General features: G+C 35.5%; 1 protein-coding gene across 3 annotated transcripts in view; it reads right to left on the reverse strand.

The window, feature by feature from the left end:
• Positions 1-25346, reverse strand: part of Snap25 (Synaptosomal-associated protein 25kDa) — a 273086-nt gene that overhangs the window by 128805 nt on the left and 118935 nt on the right. For all 3 annotated transcript variants that reach the window (XM_090407309.1, XM_090407307.1, XM_090407310.1), the window contains exon 2: positions 19111-19244. In XM_090407309.1, coding sequence (XP_090263435.1) covers positions 19111-19212 — 102 coding nt within the window. In that variant the 5' untranslated portion in view covers positions 19213-19244. The remainder of the gene's footprint in view (positions 1-19110; positions 19245-25346) is intronic.

The raw sequence follows: 25346 nt of genomic DNA on the forward strand, positions 1-25346 counted from the left end.
ATCGCGCAACCGAAAGATAAAAGCAAAGCTGACAATTGAGTTGAAATGCTAACTCTCTTCAACCGAATTCCATATATGAAACTGCCATAACATTCATTATATATATATATATATATTACTTAGTTTTAACACTTTTACGAATAAATATTTATTGTATTTATATTCAATACAAAACATACACAGCGAATATTGCAAAAATCAAATGCATGTATTACATTTTTTGCCTCTTACCGTTTGGTTCTGAAGACGATGCGGGCTGTTCTGGTAAAATATGAAATACTGTCCTTTTTTTTTTTTTTTTGAGTCTGTTTCTGCTTCTTCTGATTTTTCGCGGGAATTTTTTTATATTTTTTATCAACCACTTATCCATCTCAGGGTTAAATTTTTTAACGTAGAATAGATCAAATAATATCACCACTTACCAATACTGGCACACCACAGACTGATAACATGAAATTAGTGAATATTACCTGAATAAGGGAATCCCCCGGACCAGGAACATTTTTCACTTTTGTGACTTTTCTCCTTTTACGGTAATTAAGCCTAACGCGAAACAGACAGCAAAGGCAGTCTGTTTATTAAAACGTGCATATGATTGGTGCGGTATTAACAAAAGATCGCGCAACCGAAAGATAAAAGCATAGCTGACAATTGAGTTGAAATGCTAACTCTCTTCAACCGAATTCCATATGCGAAACTGCCATAACATTCATTATATATATATATTACTTAGTTTTAACACTTTTATGAATTTTAACACGTTCGGTTGAATTTTATTGCTGCCTTGGGAAATCGAACTCACACACATCTAATTAATAACAATAGTTTTTAGTTAGATACCGTGTTTGCCCATGCAACATATGGTTTTGTTTCAGTCTATACAGCATAGTTTCTGCATGACATGCGATTCATTAATTAGTGTGTTTTTATCCCAGTTGTCTCTAATTGCACTATTTGTTGAGAAATATATTACACAGACTCCTCATACCTTATTCACTGGCATAATAAAAGTACTTGTTTTTATTGCCTCTGCAGTATAGTGGCTCTTAGGGAGGGCGTGTTGTTTACCACTGCAAGGGAGTTACTATCTCCCCACATGAACTTGTTTAAGCTTTTTTTCATGTGTGAAGTATATGCGAAACTTTTATTGGTAACAGAAAACTAGCTCGGATGACAGTGATAATATAAAACGAGTTTTGATATGTATATAAAGTCAATATCAACAGTCCCTGATTGCGAACGCGTGATGAAAGGGACAGGAAGATTTGGAGCTTTCCTGGAGAGCATTCGAAGTAAATACAATTAACCACTGCTTTGAAATGAAACATAAGAATAAGCAATATTTACTAATATTCATTAAGCGCCGAAATACGCAGGAAGCAAAGTTTGTGAACCAACACCAATGTGTGAATTTTTCCATTAAAATATAAAAAATAACAAAAAAGAAATAATAAATAATAAAAGTTAAAGACGTTTCTTTTAAAATAAAAAAATCTACTTAGTCTTAAAACATTTTAAATTTGTTTTCATTATTTCACGGCCCCCCTCAACAAAACCTACGGCCCCCAAGGGGGCCGCGGCCCACAGTTTGGGAAGTGCTGCTCTAAATCAGTGTTTCCCATCTTGGCATTCACACAAAATTCTAGAATTCCTTAAGATAATTCATTTTATCGCTGCAAGTTTCAGTTAACATTTGATTCTGAAAATACAAAAAGAATTCGCGCTGTGCCATCTTATGAATGGCAGCAGCCCTTTTGGATAGAAAGCGCACTGTGGTATGTACGAAATGGACTCGCCTCAAAATGATATCACGAGAATAGTACAGCGTTGAATAATATGCGCATGCGTGCAGTCATTGATGTAATCTCGGTGCGTTGTTTGCACTTTACTTCTACAGCGTAGTCTATTTAGCTGGCCGGTTGTCAGTTTTGTGTTTATAGCGAATTTTGGTTCAACATCGAGAATGAGTATACTCTAATATTACAAAGGAAGTGAAAATATTGATGTAATTTTCAACTAATAACTCCGAAGACTCTGGTCATTTATTTTGTTCTTTCTTTTTGGTGTCCCACGTTTCTGAAAGCCACATATACTTGCTAGTATTGTAATTATATTAAATAGTTTAACTTCCAGAGTCTTTAATATCGATATATTGTTCCAAATGAATATTTTAAAATTTGTATATCTTGTTGCCAGTTTATCATTCGTCTGTCGGTGTCCACAATTACACCACTTCACTCCGTTCATATAAAGTAAAATTCTCTGAGTTCTCTCGAACCCATAGAAACTTTTCGTTTTATATTTATACATGTTTTGTTAATTTCTTTTTACTATTAAAACTACATAATCTGAATACCATTTATATTTACTCATTAAATATTAGTCTCCCTCATTTTCTATTCATTTGATCATGGTTTGGAAGTATCTTTGTGCTTATAATATATTAAAGAGACGACAAGATTATGAGCATCTCGCATTATTCCATTACAATCTCGTTTCAGTCTCTTTATTCATGCATTGGCTGCAGTGTTTTTGTGATATACTTCACTGTAAAGTTTGTATTTTCTCATCTGTCAGCAAAATGTACTGTATATTGCAATAGTTGTAATGGTATATGTAATAGTTTTTATGTTACATCCAGGAAACCACCCGGAAAAGATTGTGAACTTATAGTACATTAGTATCTTACACTTGTATGGAGTAAGGATTTTATTATTTTAAAAATAATATGTTATTTATTTTTTTAAATTACACACACACACACACACACACACACACACACACACACACACACACACACACACACACACACACACACACACACACACACACACACACACACACACACACACACACACACACAGAGAGAGAGAGAGAGAGAGAGAGAGAGAGAGAGAGTGAGAGAGAACACAAATTTATTAATGTTAAATTAACACACCATTTTCCACTTTCATTTAGATTGCCTCTATCAAAGTTTCCGATTACGTACTCTGCATTTCTGTGTCCCAACTCTAGTACTAAAGTCTATTACTCTAAGCAGTATATTATTTTAATTACATTTTTATTTCGTTTCGTAATGTTTCATAGAATCTTATTATCGCTGGATTATCATGGCTTGAATACGAAAACATAAATATTTTTTCATCATTTAGTTATGTTTTTTTTTTTTAATTTTACAAGTGATCTTCCTTGGCACGTGCTCTGTTCTTATATTTTCCATTGCTATACTGTGTATTCCTAATTGACCACATCTTAAACGTATCGCTTATCTTAAAACATCTTAAATTTATCTCTTTAACAAAGTTATAAGCGAAATGTTTAAGATGTTTTGGAGGAGAAGGCGAGGCAGCTCCTTACTAGTTGCTATGTTTTCCATGTACTGATTTTCACATATTCATAGACGTTTTAAGACCAGAGAATATGACTAATTAGCCTCCATGACATCTCTATCCTTATTCATTAGTTGGAGCAGCCTTTTAGGATTTCCTCTATCCGTCACTTGGAGGAACTGCCTAGTAAACCTTACATTCGCCTTCCCAGACATAACCTGGGTATGCCTAGTTAACCTTAACCTGGGGGGTGAAGGCGAAGTCCTCTGGTTAATCAGTCTTGTTTTTCCGGACCGCATCTTCGTTCTTTAACCAGTTGACTAAGGGTTCATGCCATCCTTGGCTGTGAAATGGATGTTTGTGAATTTCTGAAGAGGCAGATGAATTTCATCTCTAGATGTGATACCATGACGTTGCGTATTGAAGCACCGAAGTGCATAAAAAGTAGGTTAGTTATATTTAAAAGTTTACGATGTCCTATGTTGCTCTATTCAGTAGCCGTAGAATAAATCTTATGTGATTTTGCATAAAATACACTGCATATGTGGAAAATTCTGCAGTTATAAGCGATTGAAATATGATAGGATAGTTGTTTGTTTACCTCTTCCATATACATTTATTTCATATATTGTGACTACAGCGCAAAAGATATTTTACCTTTATTTTGAAACTTTACCGTATTTATAATAAATAAATAAATATGGAAAAGTGATCTTTTGTCACTTTAATGGCATCGTTTAGTTCTACTAATCAATAGAAATTTCTTATTATATTCATTTCAAATATATCCGTTTTTCTATAAATAACACCACCAGTTCTACAGTGAGCAGACTTGCGCAGCTAATATTAACATTTCTTAGTTCAATGAATAACAGAGAAATTATTAACTGAAAAACATAATGAAAATAAATTTCAAATTGTCTATCGAATACTCATAATAAGAATTAGACAATACGAAATTCCCCGCTCTATAGGGGGGGAGGGAATCAGGGATCGCGATGTTTGGTTACCTGGACTTATATGTCTTGTTTCCTTGGGCTTAATAAACAAGAAGATAATAAAATTTAAAGAAAAAAAAATAATCATTTTATAAATGAACATACTAAGAATTGCTAACAATTAGTTCATAAAAAAATTTACAACTTATTCTTAAATTTTTCATTATCCAGAAAATACATACATTTCAACAATATTTACTCATTTGGGCCTTATTGTCGTAAGAAATATTTTATTGGCATCCTAAATAATAATAATAATCATGCACTATTACTTTTTGTTATATTTTAGTGGCAATATTTGTCAGAAAATAAAGAAATCTTAGATGAGATCCATAAAATCATAAGACATCGGATTGAAAATAGAATAATAGAATAATAATGTGGAGTTCTGCTCTATGTATAAAACGTGTTCTAGTTCATATTTGCACAGTAAAATTCAACAGGAATTTAACTATACCAGAAGGAGAAATAATATATGATACTAACAGAGGCATTTAATGTACATCATTAAGCAAACGAAACGTTGTTATAAGCGTATTGAGAAATAGTAAATTATAATATCCAACAAGTAATTCTTAATGACTTTAAGAAGTCTTCTTCAGACCGTAATATTGCAACTTAAGTCGCAAAGTGGATTCATTTTTCAAGTCTACTCAGCTAGGGACAGACCGAGAGAGATGAGCTGTTCTGTTAGGCCAAAATTACCTCCCTGGTGTCAAACGTGACGTATCATCTCGATAAATCTTAAGAGGAGTATCTTCCATTTTCAAAAGCATAATCTTTCAATGAATACATTGTGAAGGATCGAGGGATCTTAACAAAGAGATAGTCCGACCATTGTACTCTCCACCACTCCACTGTAAACCTCTTCTCATTCAAAAGAGAAATGAAGTGCCCTGTCAATAGCTGTAATGAGAATTTCACAGTCAAGTTCACGCCTAAATTTTGAAAAGCCTGGAAATTCTTTATCACATTCATAAAAAAAGAATTGAATTTAAGATCGCTAGAGCAGGGAGTCGTAACCCTGCCGCTATTAATGATATCACCATGGTAGCGAAAGATATTACGGTATGTAGTTGATGGATATCAAATTTCTTCGTGACACGAGGTATTTCTAGTAACGTTTGCAAAGGTGATTTCTGTGCAGTGTTTAATTTATCATCGCTAGTCGATCAATGCCGAATAGGAGTGTTGCCAAGTTTCGTATCAGACATTAAAATACCTCTTTCCCTTGGTTATTATCTTCTCCGAACTAATGTTCGATGAGAGAAAAAGAAGTAATTTTGTTTAAAAAAATTATGCTCCAAAGAAAATTTACTCAAAAAAGTGGCACTTATTTTTTGGTTCTATAATTTCTTCAGAAATGTAAGAAAAGTTCGCTAGATGGCGTTGAAGTTATACGCAATAGGATGAAGCTAAAGTTCAGTATCTTGGTTCAGATAGAGTTCTAGTTCACCAAAATGAACCAGCTGTCCATCATTGAATTGTTGCCGACACAACGCCTACAAACGGATTGGAAATACATTCCTCAATATCTAATTTCTCTTCATTTGTTGTGCCATATTTCAGATGCGTCAACTACTACAATTGCGTTACTCGTGTTTCAACATGTACATAACAGCCTTTAAAGACAGATTTATGAAATGAGATTATTTTAATTCCCAGACCGGAAAAATGAACGAACGACAACATTCCATAAACAGATTTACTTAAAAGTTGACTATCACAGTACACTCGCTAAATGAAACCAGCTTGTTAGGCTTATTACGAATATCCCTAGATATCTACAATGCATTTTCCCCTTCTGACCTTATCATACATTGAATATCACGTGCGAGGACGAGGCACTAATGTATAATTCATGTACGTTACTGGGTGGAGAGAGAGAGAGTTCCGTGAATAGCCCATATTATAGTACGATAAGTCAAGTGCAGTTTTGTAATCTACGCGGCAATTTACCTTCCTTGGGGGAAATGAGAGAATCGAACTCGTTTTGTACGCATCCGTAGAGAAGTGGGAAATAGGTGGAGAGGAAAATTAAATTAAAGAGGGAAAAATAAAAAGAAAGAAGAAAAGAAAAAAAATAGAAATAGAAAGACAGGGAGTAAAATGAAAGAGATTCACGCGAAGAAAGACAAAAAGGAAGAAATAAAATAGACATTAAAGAAAGAAACATCGAAGACCCTTTTCATTATCTTCGGGCTTACGTAGAACTAGACTTTCTCGTGTCGCGGCATTTCGCTCAGAGCAGTTACGGCCCTAAAATGAGTGTCGTTTAAACGCAACGAACAGTACACGGAAGACTTTCGATGTGTTGTTTTACTGCGTTCGTTTCATGAATGATTCAAGACCGATGCATCTTTTAGCAGCACGAGAAGCGTTCAACGCATTCAAGACATTCGAATGCTTAACACCGTTCGAAAGATTTCCTTCAATCGATGTCTTTAATTGTAGTAATTAGAAAGAAATACTTGGGATTCTTTCAAGTCGTAATTTAGCCAAGTTCCTTCGCTTAATGACGTCAATAGAAGGAAGGGGGTGCTTCTCCCAGAGCATTAAGAACTTTTGAGAAAAGAAAATTTTGGCAACTGGATCAAAGTCGAAAACATTCCTGTCGTCACTGCCTTGTCAAGTGAGTAGTTTAGACGAAATACGGGAACTCTTCCAAGCAGCGTAACTTAAATCTCTTTTTATAGCATAACAGAGAATATTTTCGCTGTTCGTGCGCAGATTAAAACAAAGAGAGAGCTTGTGAATGGAAAAAAGTATCCACAGTGATTAGAAAGCTCTTTCCCCCCAATTCTCTTCTTCCTTGGACTTCGGGAATTCTTTTGAATGTCGCGTCAACTGCAGATGAATGTCAACCGTGTACGTACGGACGACATTCAGTGCAACTACGAACTTTTGGCCATAAACCCAGTGAGCAGCAAACACGTTAACATTGAGGGTGAGACCACGCATGCATGTACTGTGTCATCTCTCTTTCTCTTTCTCTCTGCTTCACCAGAGCATACCAACTGCAGTTAGCGAAGTTGTGAGGTCCAAAAATAGTCACATACGAGGTGCAGTTAAAATGTCTACCAATTTCTGCGCTGGACAGGAATCTTTATAGACTACACAAATCAAAGAGATCCATGAAGTCCCTTGTTGAAGCGAACTGATGGCCGTTATCACTGGCCCTGTAGTTGTGTACGATGTCCATAATAATATCTGCGATATTCAAATATTTTACCGGAAGTTCAGAAAATGATTAGGAAAAATAGCGTCAGATTCAGTTCCTATAATAAAAGAAAAGAATGGAAGTCATGTGGTAGGAGGAACCGAAAGCACTGGAGGCATATCTAACATTTTATGTTTTTATTAATACTGATATGCTGTTAACATGATGGATGGGTTTCACTTAATATAGTAGGTGTATATCAAGAAAGTATTCATTTTTATACTCAGTTAGGCATCCTGTACAATTATCGGTTATGATGTAAAGTATAGGAATCAGCGAATGCAGCTTTAGCTATCCATTTTGTTTTTAACAGATATGAAGTAAATTTAGCCTTAAAGTTAAAAAACGATCTACTATTCAATGTCACAGAGGCACTTAAAAGGATGCGATACACGGGTTTTCTATAATTTTCATATAAGAAGCAGATATAAAGTTAAAATGTCAGTGTATCATATCCCACCCTTGTGCGTGTGTTCTTATGTCGAAATGCCTGTTTTTTTAAGAGGAAATGAATCACGTTATCCGAAAGGACTTTTTGGATCCAGCAGTTTATCTAAAACCTATTCGCTTCTTCTGAAAAAAAAAATGAATAGAAAATATTTCTATGGAAAATATTTCTCTTACAAATGGACGGGTTGAGTGGAATTAAGACAGAAGCAACTAGGGCCACGAGGTCACTATTATGACAGGGAATTGCATTTATTATGTCTTCTTTGCGGGTTGAGAAAAACCGAGTTTCCAAGGAGATAAACCAGGTCAGCTTAATAAGACCCGAACTTACCTTCAGCTGAAAAGTCCTCAAGTTTTTCGCGTCCTACACGACATTAAACCTCAGCTCTTTCCAGAACAAAAAAAAGTCACAATTTCCTCGCTGCTGTGCTAAGAAGCTCTCTGAAAGACAGCGAAGAAAATATCTAAACAGGAAAACTAATTCTCTCTCTCTCTCTCTCTCTCTCTCTCTCTCTGTGGTGTGTGTGTGTTTCTTCTGGAGACCCTCCAATTACTGTCAATTAAGTATAGTTACTCTATCCGATCAGGATATGTAGTAAGAGTAACTGGCTGTACCCCCCACCAACACATCCACACCGTCCATCATTCCCAGGGGGATCTATTTAAAATGTCGCAGTTCTCGGCTGGTTCACCTTCCGTTTAATCTAAAATAACAGAATTCGATTTCTTCCTGTGCAAACTCGTCGTGTGTTGTGTGGATCCCATTACCGTTTTCAAGGTGAACGTGAGCGAGGAAAGCTTGAGGAAGAAACATCATTAAGTTTAGCTGCGAGGAATTTTAATTTGTCGCTATCGATCACTTCCCTGCAATGCACCTTTGCTGCACAGAGAAGCCATCATTGTCGAGGTGAGCTTAACAGCGTTCAGCTAACACCATGCGTCAAGGTCACGAGCTTATATTTTCAGTAAATAGAACGCAATTTTTTTTCGTCTTTTTTTTTTTTTATTGCGCTCCGTCATAGAGTGAAACTATTCAATTGGAGGAATCTCCAAAACATGATATTGGCGTGGCCATTGAATACACCAGCACACAGCGATGTTCTATGCGGAACACAGTACTTAATGCTCGTGCAGTATATTAATTCACTAATAGAGAGAGAGAGAGAGAGAGAGAGAGAGAAATAGAGAGAGAGAGAATGAAAGAACAGGAAGATGAAAAAAGTACTTTGTGAAATAGAACAAAAAAAGAAAGATAGGCGAAGAAATTAATAAAGAAAAGACAGAAAGATAAAATTAGAAATAGCTAAACAAATGAGGAAAAGAAATGGAACTGGAAAGAACAGAAAGGGAAAAGAAACGAAATCACCGCGATTAAAAAGAGAAAAATAAAGGCAGATAGATAGATAGAGAGAGATAGACAGGTAGAAAGAAATGAAATAAGAGGGGGAAGAAGAAGAAGAATGAAATAAAGATAAAATGAGACGGAGGAAAAAGAAGCGGCTAAAAGAACAGAATGAAAGAGGGAAAAAGAAATGAAAAGGAGAGAGACAGAGAGAGAGAGAGAGAGGGAGGGAGGAAAATGAAAACGGAATTGAAGGAAAGAAAAAGAAATATCAGTAGATAAGCGTGAGAGAAAGAGAGAGAGGAGATAAACTAAGAGATATAATAAAAGAGGAAAGAAGAATGAAGGAAAGAAAAATGAGGCAGAGGACAAAGGAGAGATTCAAAGAAAAAGAAAACAAAGTAAAAAGGAAGAAGAAGAATAAAAGGTAAACAAACGGCAGACAGGAAGACAGTATTAGAAGAATCTAGTATTAGACATGCTGGTTTGACCACAGTGGACATTAATCGTATATGGCCCTTCTGCTGTTCGTTTTCTTTTCTTTTTTCTTGAACTAAGGATAATCAGCCTGGATCTGTGGTTTTGGAGTTAGTTTCTTTCTTACAAACATAAAAGAAATGACTTAATTCATTCAGTTACCATTCTAGACAGATTTAATGTCTTAATGGGAAGTCAATAATAAGAAGAAAACGAAGAAGAACATTTGTGGAATATTCTCGCCTAACGTTGCATCAAAATGTTATCAACTTGAAGAATTTCAATGCACTGAGATTGCTAAGACATCACTAAAGATCATTAAAGAATGTTACCAACAAACTGCAATTATTTGACTAGTGGGAGTTCTTCCCTCTACGACTACAAGTTCCCTTGAGTAATACCTCAAGGCTTTGCAGTAGACGACAACGGTTCTCCATCACAGTTTTAAAAGAGCACGCGTCCAACGCACGACATGTTCTTAGAAGGAAAGAAAAACAAGTGGGTCAAGGCCACACTTAAAAACATTTGGACTATAACAGCTCTGATCCCTCTGATATTCTCTTTCTCTCTCTCAGACAAAGAAAACAAATCACTTCCTCGTTCAGCTAGCTCTGAGGACATCCCATATGGGTTGTTCCTATGCTTGTACAGAACTCCCCTAAAATGACTCTAAACACATTGCCGTTCCCCACGATGCTGGTTTAATGCTGGCGTCTTCTTCCTGCTCTATCGATCACCAGCATAACAGACTTCCCTCTCTCATTAACAAACTTCTCTTTGTATCCCCCATGATTACTACAGCCTCATAAGTAGCTGCCGGTTAATCCACAGGGGATAAGTTGAGTCAATAATGGTTCTGCATTATTTATACCCTAGCGTTTGGCTGTAGAAAGTCTTGAGTTGATGTGGTATTAGTACTGCGCAACAGTATTGGGAAATGGCAGGCCATATTACATCGCTATTGTCTTTGGATTAGAGTTTTGTTCTTCTTATATTATGGAGAAAATGTTTGATTATTTTAAGGACGTTTATATTTTGTTGTCGTTAACTTAAAATTCATTTTAATAATGCTCGATCATGACTGGAAAAAAATGAAACCCAATTTTAAATGCTAAAAATAGAGGCCGTACGTCGATAAGTTTTTTACCTTTAAAATGGTATCCGGGTTGGGAATTATCTTATCTGACGACCTGGGTATAATCATCAGAGCTAAGATCGAGAAAATTTGTTTGCGTTTAATTCCATTGTTTTTCCTTTTCTTTTTTTTTTATTTTCGTTTTTTGAGAACCTGAGTTTTAAGTATTGTATTGAAGTATGATTCTTAATGAAATAATGTTTGGAAGATCAATATTTATCCAAGTAGAAGTAGTTATGTTAAATGCATTTTTTGTATACGTTGAAAAGGTTTGTCAAAATAACGTTCGAAATTGTGGATATACAGAACGAACAATATGTCAAAGAGATGCTTTTCCATTTGATGTAAGAAAAAAAAAGCCATGATTTACCAGGCCAAAACTGGGTTAGTGCACTGGATGGCATCTTCGCTCTTGGACCATCAGACGCATCTTTATTTCTTTCAAGCTTCCATCTTCATTGATACGTTGAAGAATTTCATTGGGAAATGAAAGATTAGGATACAGGGCTCTTACAAAAATAAAAATGTGGCTCCAACAAACAGGCAAGGGTCTATTTTTCTTCAGATGAAATAAACTATAGAAAGAGAACTATACTATTTGGCTCATTTATCTACGACCTCTTTCATTTTTCTATAACTTTTTCAATTTCCATTTTTGACTGCATCATAATAAAATAAAACTTTCGTTATAAGGCAGTCAAAGTACCAGAATTTATTCTTATAAAATATCACAATCATTCATCAGTCACGTTATTAAATAATAAATTCCCACGTAATTATATAATTTAACGCAACTCAACGTGATAATCCGATATAACTTAATTTTTTTCTAATGAGAAAAAAATGTGCAACTAAGAAGTTCGACGAAGCCATCGGAATCAAATGTGTGTGCGTGCGTGCGTGCGTATTTTTGATGGTGACCATAAGGTATAGATAACGAGTATTAATAATAAAATGAAAGAGATAATCGAAGTTTTGACCTTCACATTAAACTCATCATAATATAATGTTCATACATACAGACGTAACCCCTAATCACTTACAGTATCATCATCAGGAGGAAACATATGTTTTTTTTTTATTTGTAACGTTAATTTTTTTTTGTTTTGTGCAGTAATTTCAGAATATCATATAATTTTTCTGAATGTTTCATCCTTGTCCAAATACGTTCAACAAATTCCTTTAGGGGTTCGAGAGGGGGGGATATATATATATATATATATATATATACGTAGACTGTTATATATATATATATATATATATATATACATGTGAGAATCCGTTTTTTGAGAGTTCTTTCAAAACCGCCTCCGCAGCTTTTACACACGCTTTGTTGCTTTCGAAATGACGGCCTCTTAGTGGTTTCTTGAGCTGAGGAAACAGCCAGAAATCGCACGATGCGGGATCAGAACTGTATGGAGGGTGTGGTAGGATATCTGTGTTGTTCTTCTGCAAAACGTCCACTACACCACCAGCAATATGTGGCCTTGCATTATCGTGGTGCAATAAGAAGCCATTCTTCAGCAATGGACGCTTCCTTTTGACGTGCTTGATGATAATCGCTGCTGTGTTGATCATTGTCTCTGTGATGGACGTTGAAGGTCTTCCACATTTTGCCTTCTTTTCCTTAAAAGTTTTATGCCAGCGAAAAACACTAGCCTTCGACGTTGCTTCATCGTGGAAAGCTTCGCGTATCATGTTAAAAGTGTCCGATGCCGATTTTTGCAAGCGCACACAAAATTTAATCGCATAACGCTGTTCCAAGGACGCTTCCATTTCGAAGACTGGTCGCGCCTCGTAGGCGCGCCGATGAGCACTTGCGTTTAGTCACGTGACACTCTGGCACATCAGCCCGTATACGCCATCTACCAACCTCTTTTGTTAATACAAACAGCAACATTTCTTTATTCCACAGAAATTAATATTGTGATGAGTGGTTTCGCCACTGTAAAATTAGTCTTATTACTTATTGAACAGCCCTCGTATATATGATTGTTCATCAGTATTTGTAGGTTGCATTGTCTGCTTTGGGTTGAAACCGCTTCTGAAAAGGGAAAAACCCCTCTTTAATGACTGTATGAGATCGGTCCGGTCGCCTTTAGTTGAAAGCCATCATCATCAGTGGGAATCGTCCAATCTATGATACTATTACTAATCCCTGATCAAAAGACAATCACAATTAGTAAAACATTTCTTTAATTCTTCTAAGCTAAATTAACACGAAGAGTCCTTTCAGATCCGATGGAAGTGGGCAGAGTTCAGTAACTCTGAAAACAGATATTATACTTCATTCCTTGGTATCATATAATAACCTTTATATATTCAATCAAAGAACCCTTGCTTTGGGAAGAGAAGAGGTACATCTCCAAAAGATTAGTTTATTTATTATAAACCAAATCAGCTAAAGCCATGAAGCGAATACATAATGTCCTAATACTCAAATCGATTCGCGTGTTATGCGGGATGAAAAAACAGGTTTTCAGGAACAAAAAAAAACTTGTCTTATTCTCATGAGCGTGGTTAACTCACTTTTAGTATCGTAACCAGAAAATGTGTTAAATAGGTACAACCTGTCTTTTAGGTTTTTCTTTAGAAAAGTACCAACATTTTCTTAACGTAGAATACAGCTGATGATTTTGCCGTCATCAGCGACCAGACGTTCTTGAGGTAAAAAAAAAAAAAACATCGTAAATCCATCTCTCCTTCCACTCCAACGTTGGAAAGAGATGGGATGTTCTTTACCTCCATTGCAAAGCTACCCACACGTAAATTTTTCTCTTCCAGATGTTATCATTATTGATCGCAAATGACCTGTTACGAGAGAGATCGCCTCTTACATTCCATTTGTGGTTATTCCTGAGAGACACAAGCTGTCGAAGTGCGAGAAAATTCCATTTACTTTTGTTACCGCGATCGGTAGGAGAAAAATCTCACACACACACACACACACACACACACACACACACACACACACACACATGGTCTCCATGGACAATTGCCCGAAGCGGTAATTGTTTATCTAAGAAATCAAATCTCACGACCGATCTTTTGCTACGTTTCTAAACCAACGTATTGTCACATCCATCTGCTTCTAAACGGAATGTCACGTGGTTTGTGTTCCTTCCCCCCCCCCGTGAGCAATCTCACTGTTGACTTAAAGGACTAAACTTCTATTATTGAGGCATGAATACCATTGAAATCGAAGAGAACAAAAAAAGGTGAAGGATAATATTCTTTATTTGGTTTGAGATTTAGGCATTGTTCCAACTATTATGTATCTTCTTCACTTTATCAGAAAGTTTCGTTTTTTTTCAAAACTGTATTGTCATTCATCGTGCATCTTTTGGGGCAAAGTCCTAAGTCAAAGCAATATAAGCCGAGTTTTGAAAGTCTTCAATATTTGGGAAAGAAACGAAAACATAAATTCTTCGTGGTATTCAATAGAGGAATTTTAAAACCATCATTGTTATTCTAGCCTTGTTGGTACCATTTTGCTCTTGCTACTAGCGTGGCCTGACGTCATAGACACGTGAAATCGATGAGAACAGCTACCAGTTCGTATGCATGTAAAGCGAGCTGGAGGCCTTTGATTAAATAAAGAGGTTTAAAAAAAAAACGTTTCCCAAGAGTAAAAAAGTATCACACAAATGTCACTGGGGCTGACTGAATTATCAGCTTGAATCTGATTGCCTTCATTTGCTACAGTGGTTTATGTCTGCGTTAGATTTTATTTGAATTGTTGATTTTTCTGTTGTTGTTGAAAATGGGTTACGTGTGATGTTATTTTCGTTTCGTAAACTACCTTCTGGTTTATTTTATTGGTTTTTTATTGACATTAAGGCCAAAATTGAATTTATGCCGAAGTTCCGTGAAGTTTTTCTTATAAAAGATGATAGAATGCATTCATAATCGGAGAAAAAAATGTTTTCTAAGAAACGGTAGTACTGCTTGTGCTCGTGGAACTTGTAAAAGTTTCTGATTGAACATAAAGGTGGGTTTTCCGGGTTCGGATGCAAATGAATGAACAGTTCTGATTGCTGCATATTATAAAATATAATAAGTTCTCTAAGTACAAAAGAAAACGAAATTATTAAAAAATATTTGCTGCAGAAATAAAGTATATTCACGAAATAAATATAGAAGTAGCCCGAATTTAACTTTATTATTAGACAAAAAATGTGTAGGATCTTGCAATCTTTGCGATGTCACTTACGTGGGTTAAATCGGAATACCAAACATGACCAGAATATAATAAATCTGCTGTGTTTAAAAATCAAAAGCGATTTAGAAAATGAAGAAAATTTAATGAAGAGACTTGACTCTTTAGAAAGTTTTTCTAAAGGACAATAGGACAAAAGAACCTCATTAGCTAGCCTTTAACGAAGATTCCATTCGAGTTGGTCTTCAGATAGACCTGCAGATCCGGGTTCGAATCATGTGTAGGACAAGAGACGTTTATAAGTGCTTTTCAAATATATTGAGTGAATAAATCGATCTAATGGCTCAGCGTTTTTCCTCCCCGAAATGTTGTTTTTGTATCCAGCAAGACAGCAGTCACAGAACTAACTACTTTATCCTATTAAATGTATCCTTAATTTAAAATCTTATCCTTTTAACATTTCATAACCTTAATTTATCCTAAAATTAGGGTTACGAAAGTCAAGGACGGTTTAGAAAAGTTGAGAAAGGCCTGCAGAAAGTACCACTGATGAATTATAATAGACAAACCTGGATGTATTCTCAGGGTCGGTTTTTCTATTTTGCTCTATGAGACCGATTAAAAACTCATCGACATAACAAGCATGCAGATAGATTAACCACCTTATTACAACATTAATTCGGTTTCTATGAAGCCCAGTTACCTGACGTTGTGACAAGCCATTGAGACGAACATGTAAAGGGAAAAATGAGATTAGATAGAGAATATAATTTTTAAAATCTCAGCCAGAAGGAGAAAGATAAGAAAGAAAAAGTCCAATGTGCAGAATGTATGATAGATAAAGCATGCTAGAGCAAGTATTCCACAATAATTATCTTGGTTGGGATTCATATAAGAGAGTAGTTGTGGATGTTTGCATTACAGGCGAGGCAACTAAGGCTGTGATGTCAGCGTTTTTATATCTATAAAACTGCATGAGTTATTCTGGATGGTTTGCCTTTTTTGTTGAACGAAAAATTCGAGTTACTGGAAGAGAAAACCCTTCTAACTTCGCATGAGGTCAGTTAACTCACCTTTCGCGTCCAAGATTTGATTCTAATCCAGGCCTTTGCAATCAAAGGATATTGTTCATTACGGACTGAACTAATACAGAAGAATGAAGAAAATGTCAACATATAGAACAACCTCAATTCTATGGAAATCGAGTTTTCATTTTAAGTGCCGATAGCATTTTGCTAATCTTTCCTCTCCCATTCTGTTTAAGTGACTGTAATACCTTATATTAGCTCTGCTCCGATCACATATTTCACATGGAAACAATGTCAAGTTCTTTCCTAATATCCTCGTTTTTAATATGATATTGCCATTGATGCCATCTGTTCACGCCCCTAATCTTTCTCAGGACTCTCATATCTGTGGCCTCCAATCTTCAATCAAGTGCTCTATTTCTAACCCAGCCTTAGATCCATAATGTAAAACTGCTTTGAACATTGCTATTTTGATGTTTTGAATAATTTCTCTCTTATTTTATATAAATGTATTGAGTTTACTTCCCACTATAAATATATCCCATGCATTCTGTTGTCTATGTTGTCTATTTCCATATTTAATTTGCTATCTTCACTAAAAACTATGCGCCTAAATAGCTGAAATATTTTACTTGTTCTATAGAATATCCATTTAGAATGCAGTTTTCTTTGTTCCTACCTCTTTTCATAGTTTGATCTTTTTTTCACTTCCTCGGGTTTTCTTATCCCGTTTCCATGGATGCTTGGTATCAATCTTAAAATATTAATTAAACACATTGAAATTAACTATGGCGCTTAAAGTGCAAGTTAAGAACATCTACCACCTCCACTTCATCAATTATTTCATCAACCTTGAACTTCAAGTCTAAGATAAATTCTAATTTATTGTCTTCCTTTAATTTTAAGATATTTTATAATATCTTAATAAACTTTAAAAACTTAAACCTCAAGTATGATATGTAAGAAATACTTATTTTATGTGTTGTTGGGGTTGTTGGTTAAGGGTTTAGAACGAATTATAGGGGAAATCGACGTTTTATTCGACTCAGCTTACAATATTTTCAACATATAAAGGATTTAATGGAATGAATTCATGTGTTGAGATCTTATTGCACTGAACCGAAAAATCATAGAAATAACAACATGTTATAGAGTCGCTTTGAAACATTTATGACTGTGTGTGAAGGATTGAAGAACAGAGAGAGAGAGAGAGAGAGAGACTCAAAGATATAACATGAGAATTTGTTCATTTTATTAATAAATGCAAAGCACAGCAAGCAATCGATTGTATTCAGAGCATGAATGAAGCCTTCACCATAGTTATTGCATGGGCATAGTTAAAGCAATGGGATGATGAAGTTTGATGGGTATCAGTGAATGTTTTTCCTTGAAATTTTTATCATGCGCACTCCGTACATCAGCAAGTGAAATGTGCAAACCAATCTCAATTTCGGTAAACTAAATTCCTCTTTCAAAGTATTTCTTCTGAAACGAATTCTCATATTGTGAATTAGATTATAACTCATCATCTATGATTTGCAAGATGATGTCTCGAGACTGAGGCTTCTCCTATTCAGCTCAAGCGGTTCAAAATCACGTTCTTTAAAGAGATGTTGAGTTTCCAAACCTGGATGAGAAGCTGGGTCATGTTATTAAAATGCTGAAACTTTGAACTACTATGGAGAATCAAGACTACTATAACATTTAGTAAGTTAATCTTCTTTAATAAGACGTGATACAGATCTGTTTGATTTTTATTAGTGAGAGCCTTCCTTATTTACATTACAAATCTATACCAAAGTATCTATTAATGGTTGGGACTTGATTTCATTCGCAATTTGACAACGACAATCATTTTTCCCAGAACATGATCAACATCGCCTACTTGTGACCAGGGACTACAATGTGGTACAGAGTGGATTAAATGGCATTCTGATTCAAAATATGAGACTCAAATTTCGCAATTGGCCATACAGGGATTGAACTTCAAAATTGGAAAACTAAATTCTAGCAGTAAAACGCAGCTAATAAAACAAAGTCTCATTTAAATTACGTATTAAGTATTTCTCAAATGCTGTTTTGATTGTGTTGAGTTATTTAAAGTATATTGTCGTAATAACCATGAAATTAGTGAAATATTGGCGTTTACTACCTTTCTGGAAATAGGGAAAAAACATGGAAACAGACACAAGTATCATTAATGATATATTATCCCTATTTTACAAAATGGATTCTTCTTCATCGTTTTGTTTTTACATCTGGTAAAAGCAATTCTGACATCATCTCAACCAAAGTAAAATTAATACAATTTAATGAACTTTTAAATTCATTCGGTTCCAAAAATGAGCGTTTCACCAGTTTTATCAGTTTGACCTTGGCATTGACCTTCGTGATGGAACAAAGGAGAGAGTATAAACACGAAAAAGAGAAACATAAACGCACATTATAAAACACCTAATTCAAATCACGCATACAAAACCAGATTACCACCGTTGATGAGGTACTATTCTTTCCAAGGCCATTACATACCTGGAGCGAGATTTAAGCAATGAGTTATTTTTGTCCAGAAATAAATTAATAAGTTCTTCGCATCGGCTTCCTTGCACTATTACTTTGAAGCATATATTGATCAGAGCGAATGTGTGCACCTGTCTTGTGCAGAAGGTAATGCCGATGCCTAGACTGTAGCTAAAGTTAAAAAAAGTGCCGATACATAATGAATGAATCACGGAAAGAAAAATCAATTATAGTTTTATGTGCTTAGTTAACGAGATAGAAATTCCACCTTGGTCATTAAGAACTGGAACTAACCCAGCTCACACTACAAACTTTGCGGTCCATCTTTGTTCTTTTTTAAGCAGCCCCGTTTAATGCTGTGCTACGAAATACTGAACTAGGAATAATAGGAATAAGTCGTTATAAATTTTGAGAAATAAAAGGAATACATACAACATAAATAAATGACTACTTACCTCATCAGTTTGCTGGTTAGCTTGGAACTGGAGCTGTTCCAGTTCCGTCTTCCCAGTCATGGGTTCGCCATTGGCTTGGGGTTCTTCGACTGCTGCTGGCATGTTGGGAAGTTAGGCTTGAGGTCTCAAGAGATCTGCAATAAGAACGAAATGGCTCTTTCAGTAACGTAATTAGAAATCACGGGAGTGTTATGCATATTAATGATTTACTATCCCTTACAATACCTCATAAATATTTTAAAAAATACAATAACCAACGCTATATAGTCACTGGTATTTAATATGCGGTCAATTTCCTAATCATTTTCATTGTTTTAAGACATTGAAAAGCATTGGCTTAGTTCAGTTTAAACTGAGATGTGATGAATGTGTGATGGCATTTCGGAAATGTGTCGCACAGTTCGCTGAATGATCTGCATAATAACATCGACTGACTGTACATCATTACGTACAATAATGCAGGGAGACAGAATAATAGAGATGTGAGTTATGGGGACTGATTATGTCACATCCATGTGTGACGAGAAAGACTACGACTGAAGATGGTACAGTTCTATTAAGATGGGATATAATGGCAGTAATAGCGCCCGACTTGATATCGAAAAGGAACCTCCTAACGGGGAACTTGTTTCTTAAATTGACTTCGTGTAAGAATTAAATATGTAGAACGAACGACATTGTCTCATTTTTATAGTCTTACCACGCATTTGTCATTTTGTGTTGTCAATTATTTACCTGTATGCATATTGAAAATCCGTAAAAATGCATAGCAGTACGTGACAATCACAAAATGGTAAATGCAATTTGTGGTCACCTCTTATCACCATAGCAACATTCCAAAAAACCTATACTGATACATAGAAATGAGTAGTTTCAAAACTCATTATAATGATCCCTAATAAGTGTTATGTAGAACACAAACTGGCACCTTTGTATAAGAGCTTCTAAACTGAATGGCCTCGTAAACATTTCTTTTGTTCTAGACAAAATTCGAACCCAGTTTTTTTGTCGACCTCCTAATGAACTATAAAATGCTTTTAAACCAATGATATTCGATTGTTGAGTTTTGCGTAAGCCTCTTTCGTGTTCCACATGGATTGCATAATTCAAATCCATAATTGGATCGCTGTTTCTCTTTTTCCGATTGCTGACTGTGCTGCCCTCATAGATCGAGTATAAGCACTTCCTTTTTAGCGAATAAACTCTCGCTATTTTGTTTTTTTTTCTTTATTTCTGTTCCACTTTAGAAATATTTGTGACATTAACTTGGACTCTGAAATAGCAGCTCTGAACTTTCGTCATCTGCCGTTGCTATGGGAATATGACGCTGAATTTATCTTGAATAAACAAAACAGACAAAGCTGTTTAATTCATATTATATATAAGGAGATAGTAGCTTCTCACTGGAGAAGCTACTATCTCTTTATTTTATTTTATACGCGCCCACAAACAAACACAAGATTACAGTGTGTGTAACCGACATACAAGCTATTGTTATAATATATTCGCTTATATGTGCTAACATACGTAGTCAAATGAATGATCAAATTATAGAAAAACAAATAAAATGATAAATGAAATCATAACAGTAAAAGGAAAAATGGTTAGAGAGAGAAAGAGAGAGATATTTTCGAAATGAATCACGGGCTGATTGTAACAATCTTAGAATAATTTCATTAGTCTAAAAGTCGTTTTTCTTCACCGATTAAAGCGGAAAACCCTCGACCGGAATCCCTTCTTTTTCTGGTTTCATTTTTATTATCCCAAGTAGGTAGTCAGTGAGTCAGCCATCCACAACTTCCGCACTTAGACCATCATTTATCGGTCGACCTGAGACCAGCAGTAACGGATAGTTGGCAAGCATTTCCCATTACACACTAATCAAACCGTGAACACCAAGAAGAACGTGCTGATGGTGGACAACGTATTTGTTAACAGGGAAAGCTGACCTATATCCTCCTACAGTAGGCTGTTATTACTCGAAGCAAAACTGTGAACTGCTGCCATTTATTACGGCACATCTACAATAGACAAGAAAATTTGAAAGCAGAATAATAAAGAATTATAAAAGTTATCTGTTACTGATCTTAGGTAGAAGGAATTCAAAAAAATATCGATTTTCTAATAATTAAATTTCATGCTACTAGTTCGATTTGCTACTAACAGATGGCACTGTGGTGAAATCCCGTAATAAATCGGCTTGTAAAGGTCGCGTGATATATGGGGGATTTCAGCGCATGATCAATTTTTAGTCCTTCACCAAACTAACGGCAGAAACAAAAACATAAATCTCCCTTATTATCAGGTACTCCGACGGTTGTTCAATCGACTTCTGCAGAGTTTTTACGACGTTCGTGACCTCTCGAAATGTCAACAGACCTCCCCGCGTTAGAAGATGCGTTCGCTCAGCTGGAAGTGGAGAACTTTCTTGGCATTTTTACTGCTATCTTTTAATGAACCTTCGTCCGTTTTTATCCAATCGATCAGCGAGGGTTTGTGAAAGGAGGATTTGTCCACCGTCAATATTTACGGCTGAAACAACTTGTACTCGAGTGGATACCGGAACCATTAAGATTTCATTGCTATCAACGACGAGATGAAACTAGCGGGAGAGAGGAAGAGGGAGGGTTGCTTTGAAAATTTCTTTTCTTCCTAAGAGTAAAAATGGGGTAGAATTTAATGGAAGAAACTGACTGGCAGAGAATCCGTGTGTGTGTGTGTGTGTGTGTGAGATGGATCACATTATAAAAGCCTGGATGGGTTTGTTTCACACGAGCCTTTAATTAGATCTTCTAGGAGATTGAACTGCATGCAGCGCAATGCAGTATACTTCTAACACGTCACTTGAACCTTCTAAAACCCCGACAAAATATCACTGATTCATCTATTTGAATAATAAAGTTGTAAGTGACACTTCTGTTAACTCAAGACTTAGTCCTTACTCTTCTCGGTCTATCTCAAGTTACGGAAGTCGAATTGCCTTGAACGTACACACGATGACATCCTTAATGGTCTGACGATGGTGATTATTGTCTTCCTGGTGTTCTCTATTGTGTGGCGTTGCTGCACGTTCGGTTCTAGTTTGCCACTCGGTGATTTTCTCTAATCCCAATGAACAGGAAGGACGTCAATCGATATATGACTTGTGCACTCTATCTACAATTGTAGTCACTTTCCTTTACGGACGATATCGTTCCCCTCCCCCTCCCCCTTCCAATACAACACCATACTCCCACTGCATTCACAAACAATACATTTCCACTATTAAGTGAATTATTAGACTGTTTTTCAAAAACATACCTATATTCAAAAACATAAAAACTGTAATATTCTATTCTCAAGCATTTCCTAAGCCTATTAAGTATGAACATTACATTTGGCATTGTATATTTTGTTTGCTTTATGCAGATGATGTTATACTTCTAAATAAATCCGCTACAAGTCTGCAAGATTCTCTGACTAAATTGAATAGCTGTTGTAATAGATATGGTATGAAGGTCAGCAATAAAAAGACAAAGACAATGAAAATAGGCAGAATCATTGAAAATGTCAACTGTGTTGTGAATGGAGAACCTGTAGAACAAGTAAAACATTTCAGCTACTTAGGCACAATTTTTAGTGAAGATGGTAAATTCAATATAGAAATAGACAACAGAATCAGCAAAGCTGGTATCGTGGGAAGTCAATTGAATAAATTCATATGGAATAAGAAAGAAATTAGTCGGAACACTAAATTAGCTATATACAAGACTGTGTTCAAACTAGTTTTAACTTATGGATCTGAGAGCTGGGTCAGAAGTAAAACACTTGACCAAAGACTAGAGACCGCAGATATGAGAGTCCTGAGAAAGATTAGAGGCGTGAACAGATGGCATCAATGGTAAAATCGTATTAAAAACGAGGATATTAGGAAAGAACTAGACATTGTCAGCATCCAGAAATGCGTTAGCAGAGCTAATCTCAGGTGGTATGGTCACTTAAACAGAATGGGAGAGGAAAGATTAGCAAAGCAAGTGTTTTCTGCCAGGTTGGAAGGAAAACGACCCAGAGGAAGACCAAGATATAAGTGGATTGATACGGTAAAAAGTCCCTTATATGATAGAAATATAAGATCTGATAATGTTGGAGTCTTGACAAGTAACAGACTGATTTGGAGGAAAATTGTAGATAGGAAGTTAGTAATGATGTAATTTTTTCATGTAATACTGTGATATCCTGTACACCCCTTGAGGGTACATGGCAGGAATTTGATGATGATGATGATGTAGCGGCAATATTCAGAATCAGTCTTCTCGCAAGTTTACAACTTTTATATCGTACAACATGGGATGTATAAAATATTTTAAAAAAATTACTGTATACAATTACATCGGCATTCTAGCAACTTTTACTTTCACTTTTCATTCGAATACATAAAAACGCGCTGAATTTACTTTTCACGACTTAAAATGGTTTCATAAAAATAGAACTGAGTTGTTTGGAATGATTGTTGAAATGGCTAAGAAGCCACAATAATTATGTCTAATTATGCCTGATAATTGTGTAATTTTCTGCCTGTTGGCCAGTTTTTTTTACTTTGTTTGCTTGTTTTCGGAGAGAGAGAGAGAGAGAGAGAGTTGGAGATATAATTGTTGAAGATATTTCAGGATTAGCAAACACATCGAACACATTAGATGGTATTCCATTGAGTGCAGCAAACGAGAACGAAATAGAAAGAAAATATTTTCATCGTTTTTCTTTTAAATTAAGAAAGAAAGAATATCTTTCTCTATCATTAAATTCACGCAAAAACATAACAATGTCAAATTTTGATAAACAGAAAGAAATAACAGACCAACAACTAAAATATACAGAGAATGAGACATGAATGAAAGATAGATACAAAGTAACGAATGCAGGAAAAGTGAGAAAAGCATGAATGGATGACAGATAGAAAGACTCAGAGAGGTTGGGGGGGAGACAATCTTGAATGGAATAGAAAAAAAGAAAGAACAAATGGAAGAGAGAGGGAGAAAGTGGGAATCAACGATAGAAAGTTTGAATGAATAGAGAGACATGAATCAGTATGTGTGTGTGTGTGTGTGTGTGTGTGTGAGAGAGAGAGAGAGAGAGAGAGAGAGAGAGAGAGAACTTCCCGAGAAAGTATGATAAGCTAAATGAGTAAATCTGTACCTGCTAATGAGAAAAAAGTCTGCGATAAAAACTTGCTTCTTAAACGCTAATTGTGCATTTTTATTTCCAAACCACACGACAGAATTAAAAGTAATATTTTTCAGTACTCATGTTGTATTCGTTATTTCTATGTAAAAGTGAGTTATCTTTCTACACTCCTATAAATGACATCCTCACTTATCACCATGGCAACCCACAGATCACAAGCCACGTTATTGGGCAACGCCTGATACTCGTCTTCAACACGCCCGATTTCTTTTCCACTGGTATCACTTATCTCCACTGCAGCACTGGTGTTCGCTGCATCACAGCGGCGCAATGCAGTCGGACGAAGCCTACACATCTGCTGCAAGAGCAGCCCACAGTTTGTAGAATCGATAAAAACCCAGCGATGGGCCCATACTTGTAGCCACTAGTTCACGAAACGTAGTGGGCGAGAGTTTCTATGCGGGAAACATTAAAGTAGTCATTAAGCTATTCTAAACAATGAGAATGTTGCGAGAGATACCATTGTTAAGGATGCACGCGAAAAAAACGTGCTTATCAACTTTTTTAAAGTATTAGTTTAAAGTGACTAGCGAATTTAGTCCACGCTCCTAGAAAAATATCAATTTATTGTTTATAATACTGCTATTTTATCTACAAAACTATTCTTGAAAATATTCTATTTATTTGTTTAAATTAGCTGATTAATAAACATTCAAATAATGTCCAGAATTTATATATAAAAAACATTCATTTATTGCGAATTTCATTACGCAGTTTGGCTTGCCATCTAGCGGCTACTCAGTTAACAAGAATGACAAATTTATGATACATTCATATCCATGGTAATTAAGTGTGCCCAATGCAAAGACACTAATGTAAGGAGAACGGAAATCATCTAGGTTATATATGGTTAAATAGTTATTGTAAAAATGAAAGTTAAAGGTCCATTGAGAGAAAATCATTGCACACAAGAACATAACTCTTAATGTAATGATTTAAGTCAACGTACTCTGAGTTTAACAAACCCGAAAGTGAAATATTAACTCATTTTCTGCACTGGGTGGAATTATAATGAG

The sequence above is a fragment of the Typopeltis vanoorti genome, chromosome 17, assembly GCF_054136105.1.
Source record: "Typopeltis vanoorti isolate ZY-2024b chromosome 17, IOZ_Tvanoo_1.0, whole genome shotgun sequence".
NCBI classification, from domain to species: Eukaryota; Metazoa; Arthropoda; class Arachnida; order Uropygi; family Thelyphonidae; genus Typopeltis; species Typopeltis vanoorti.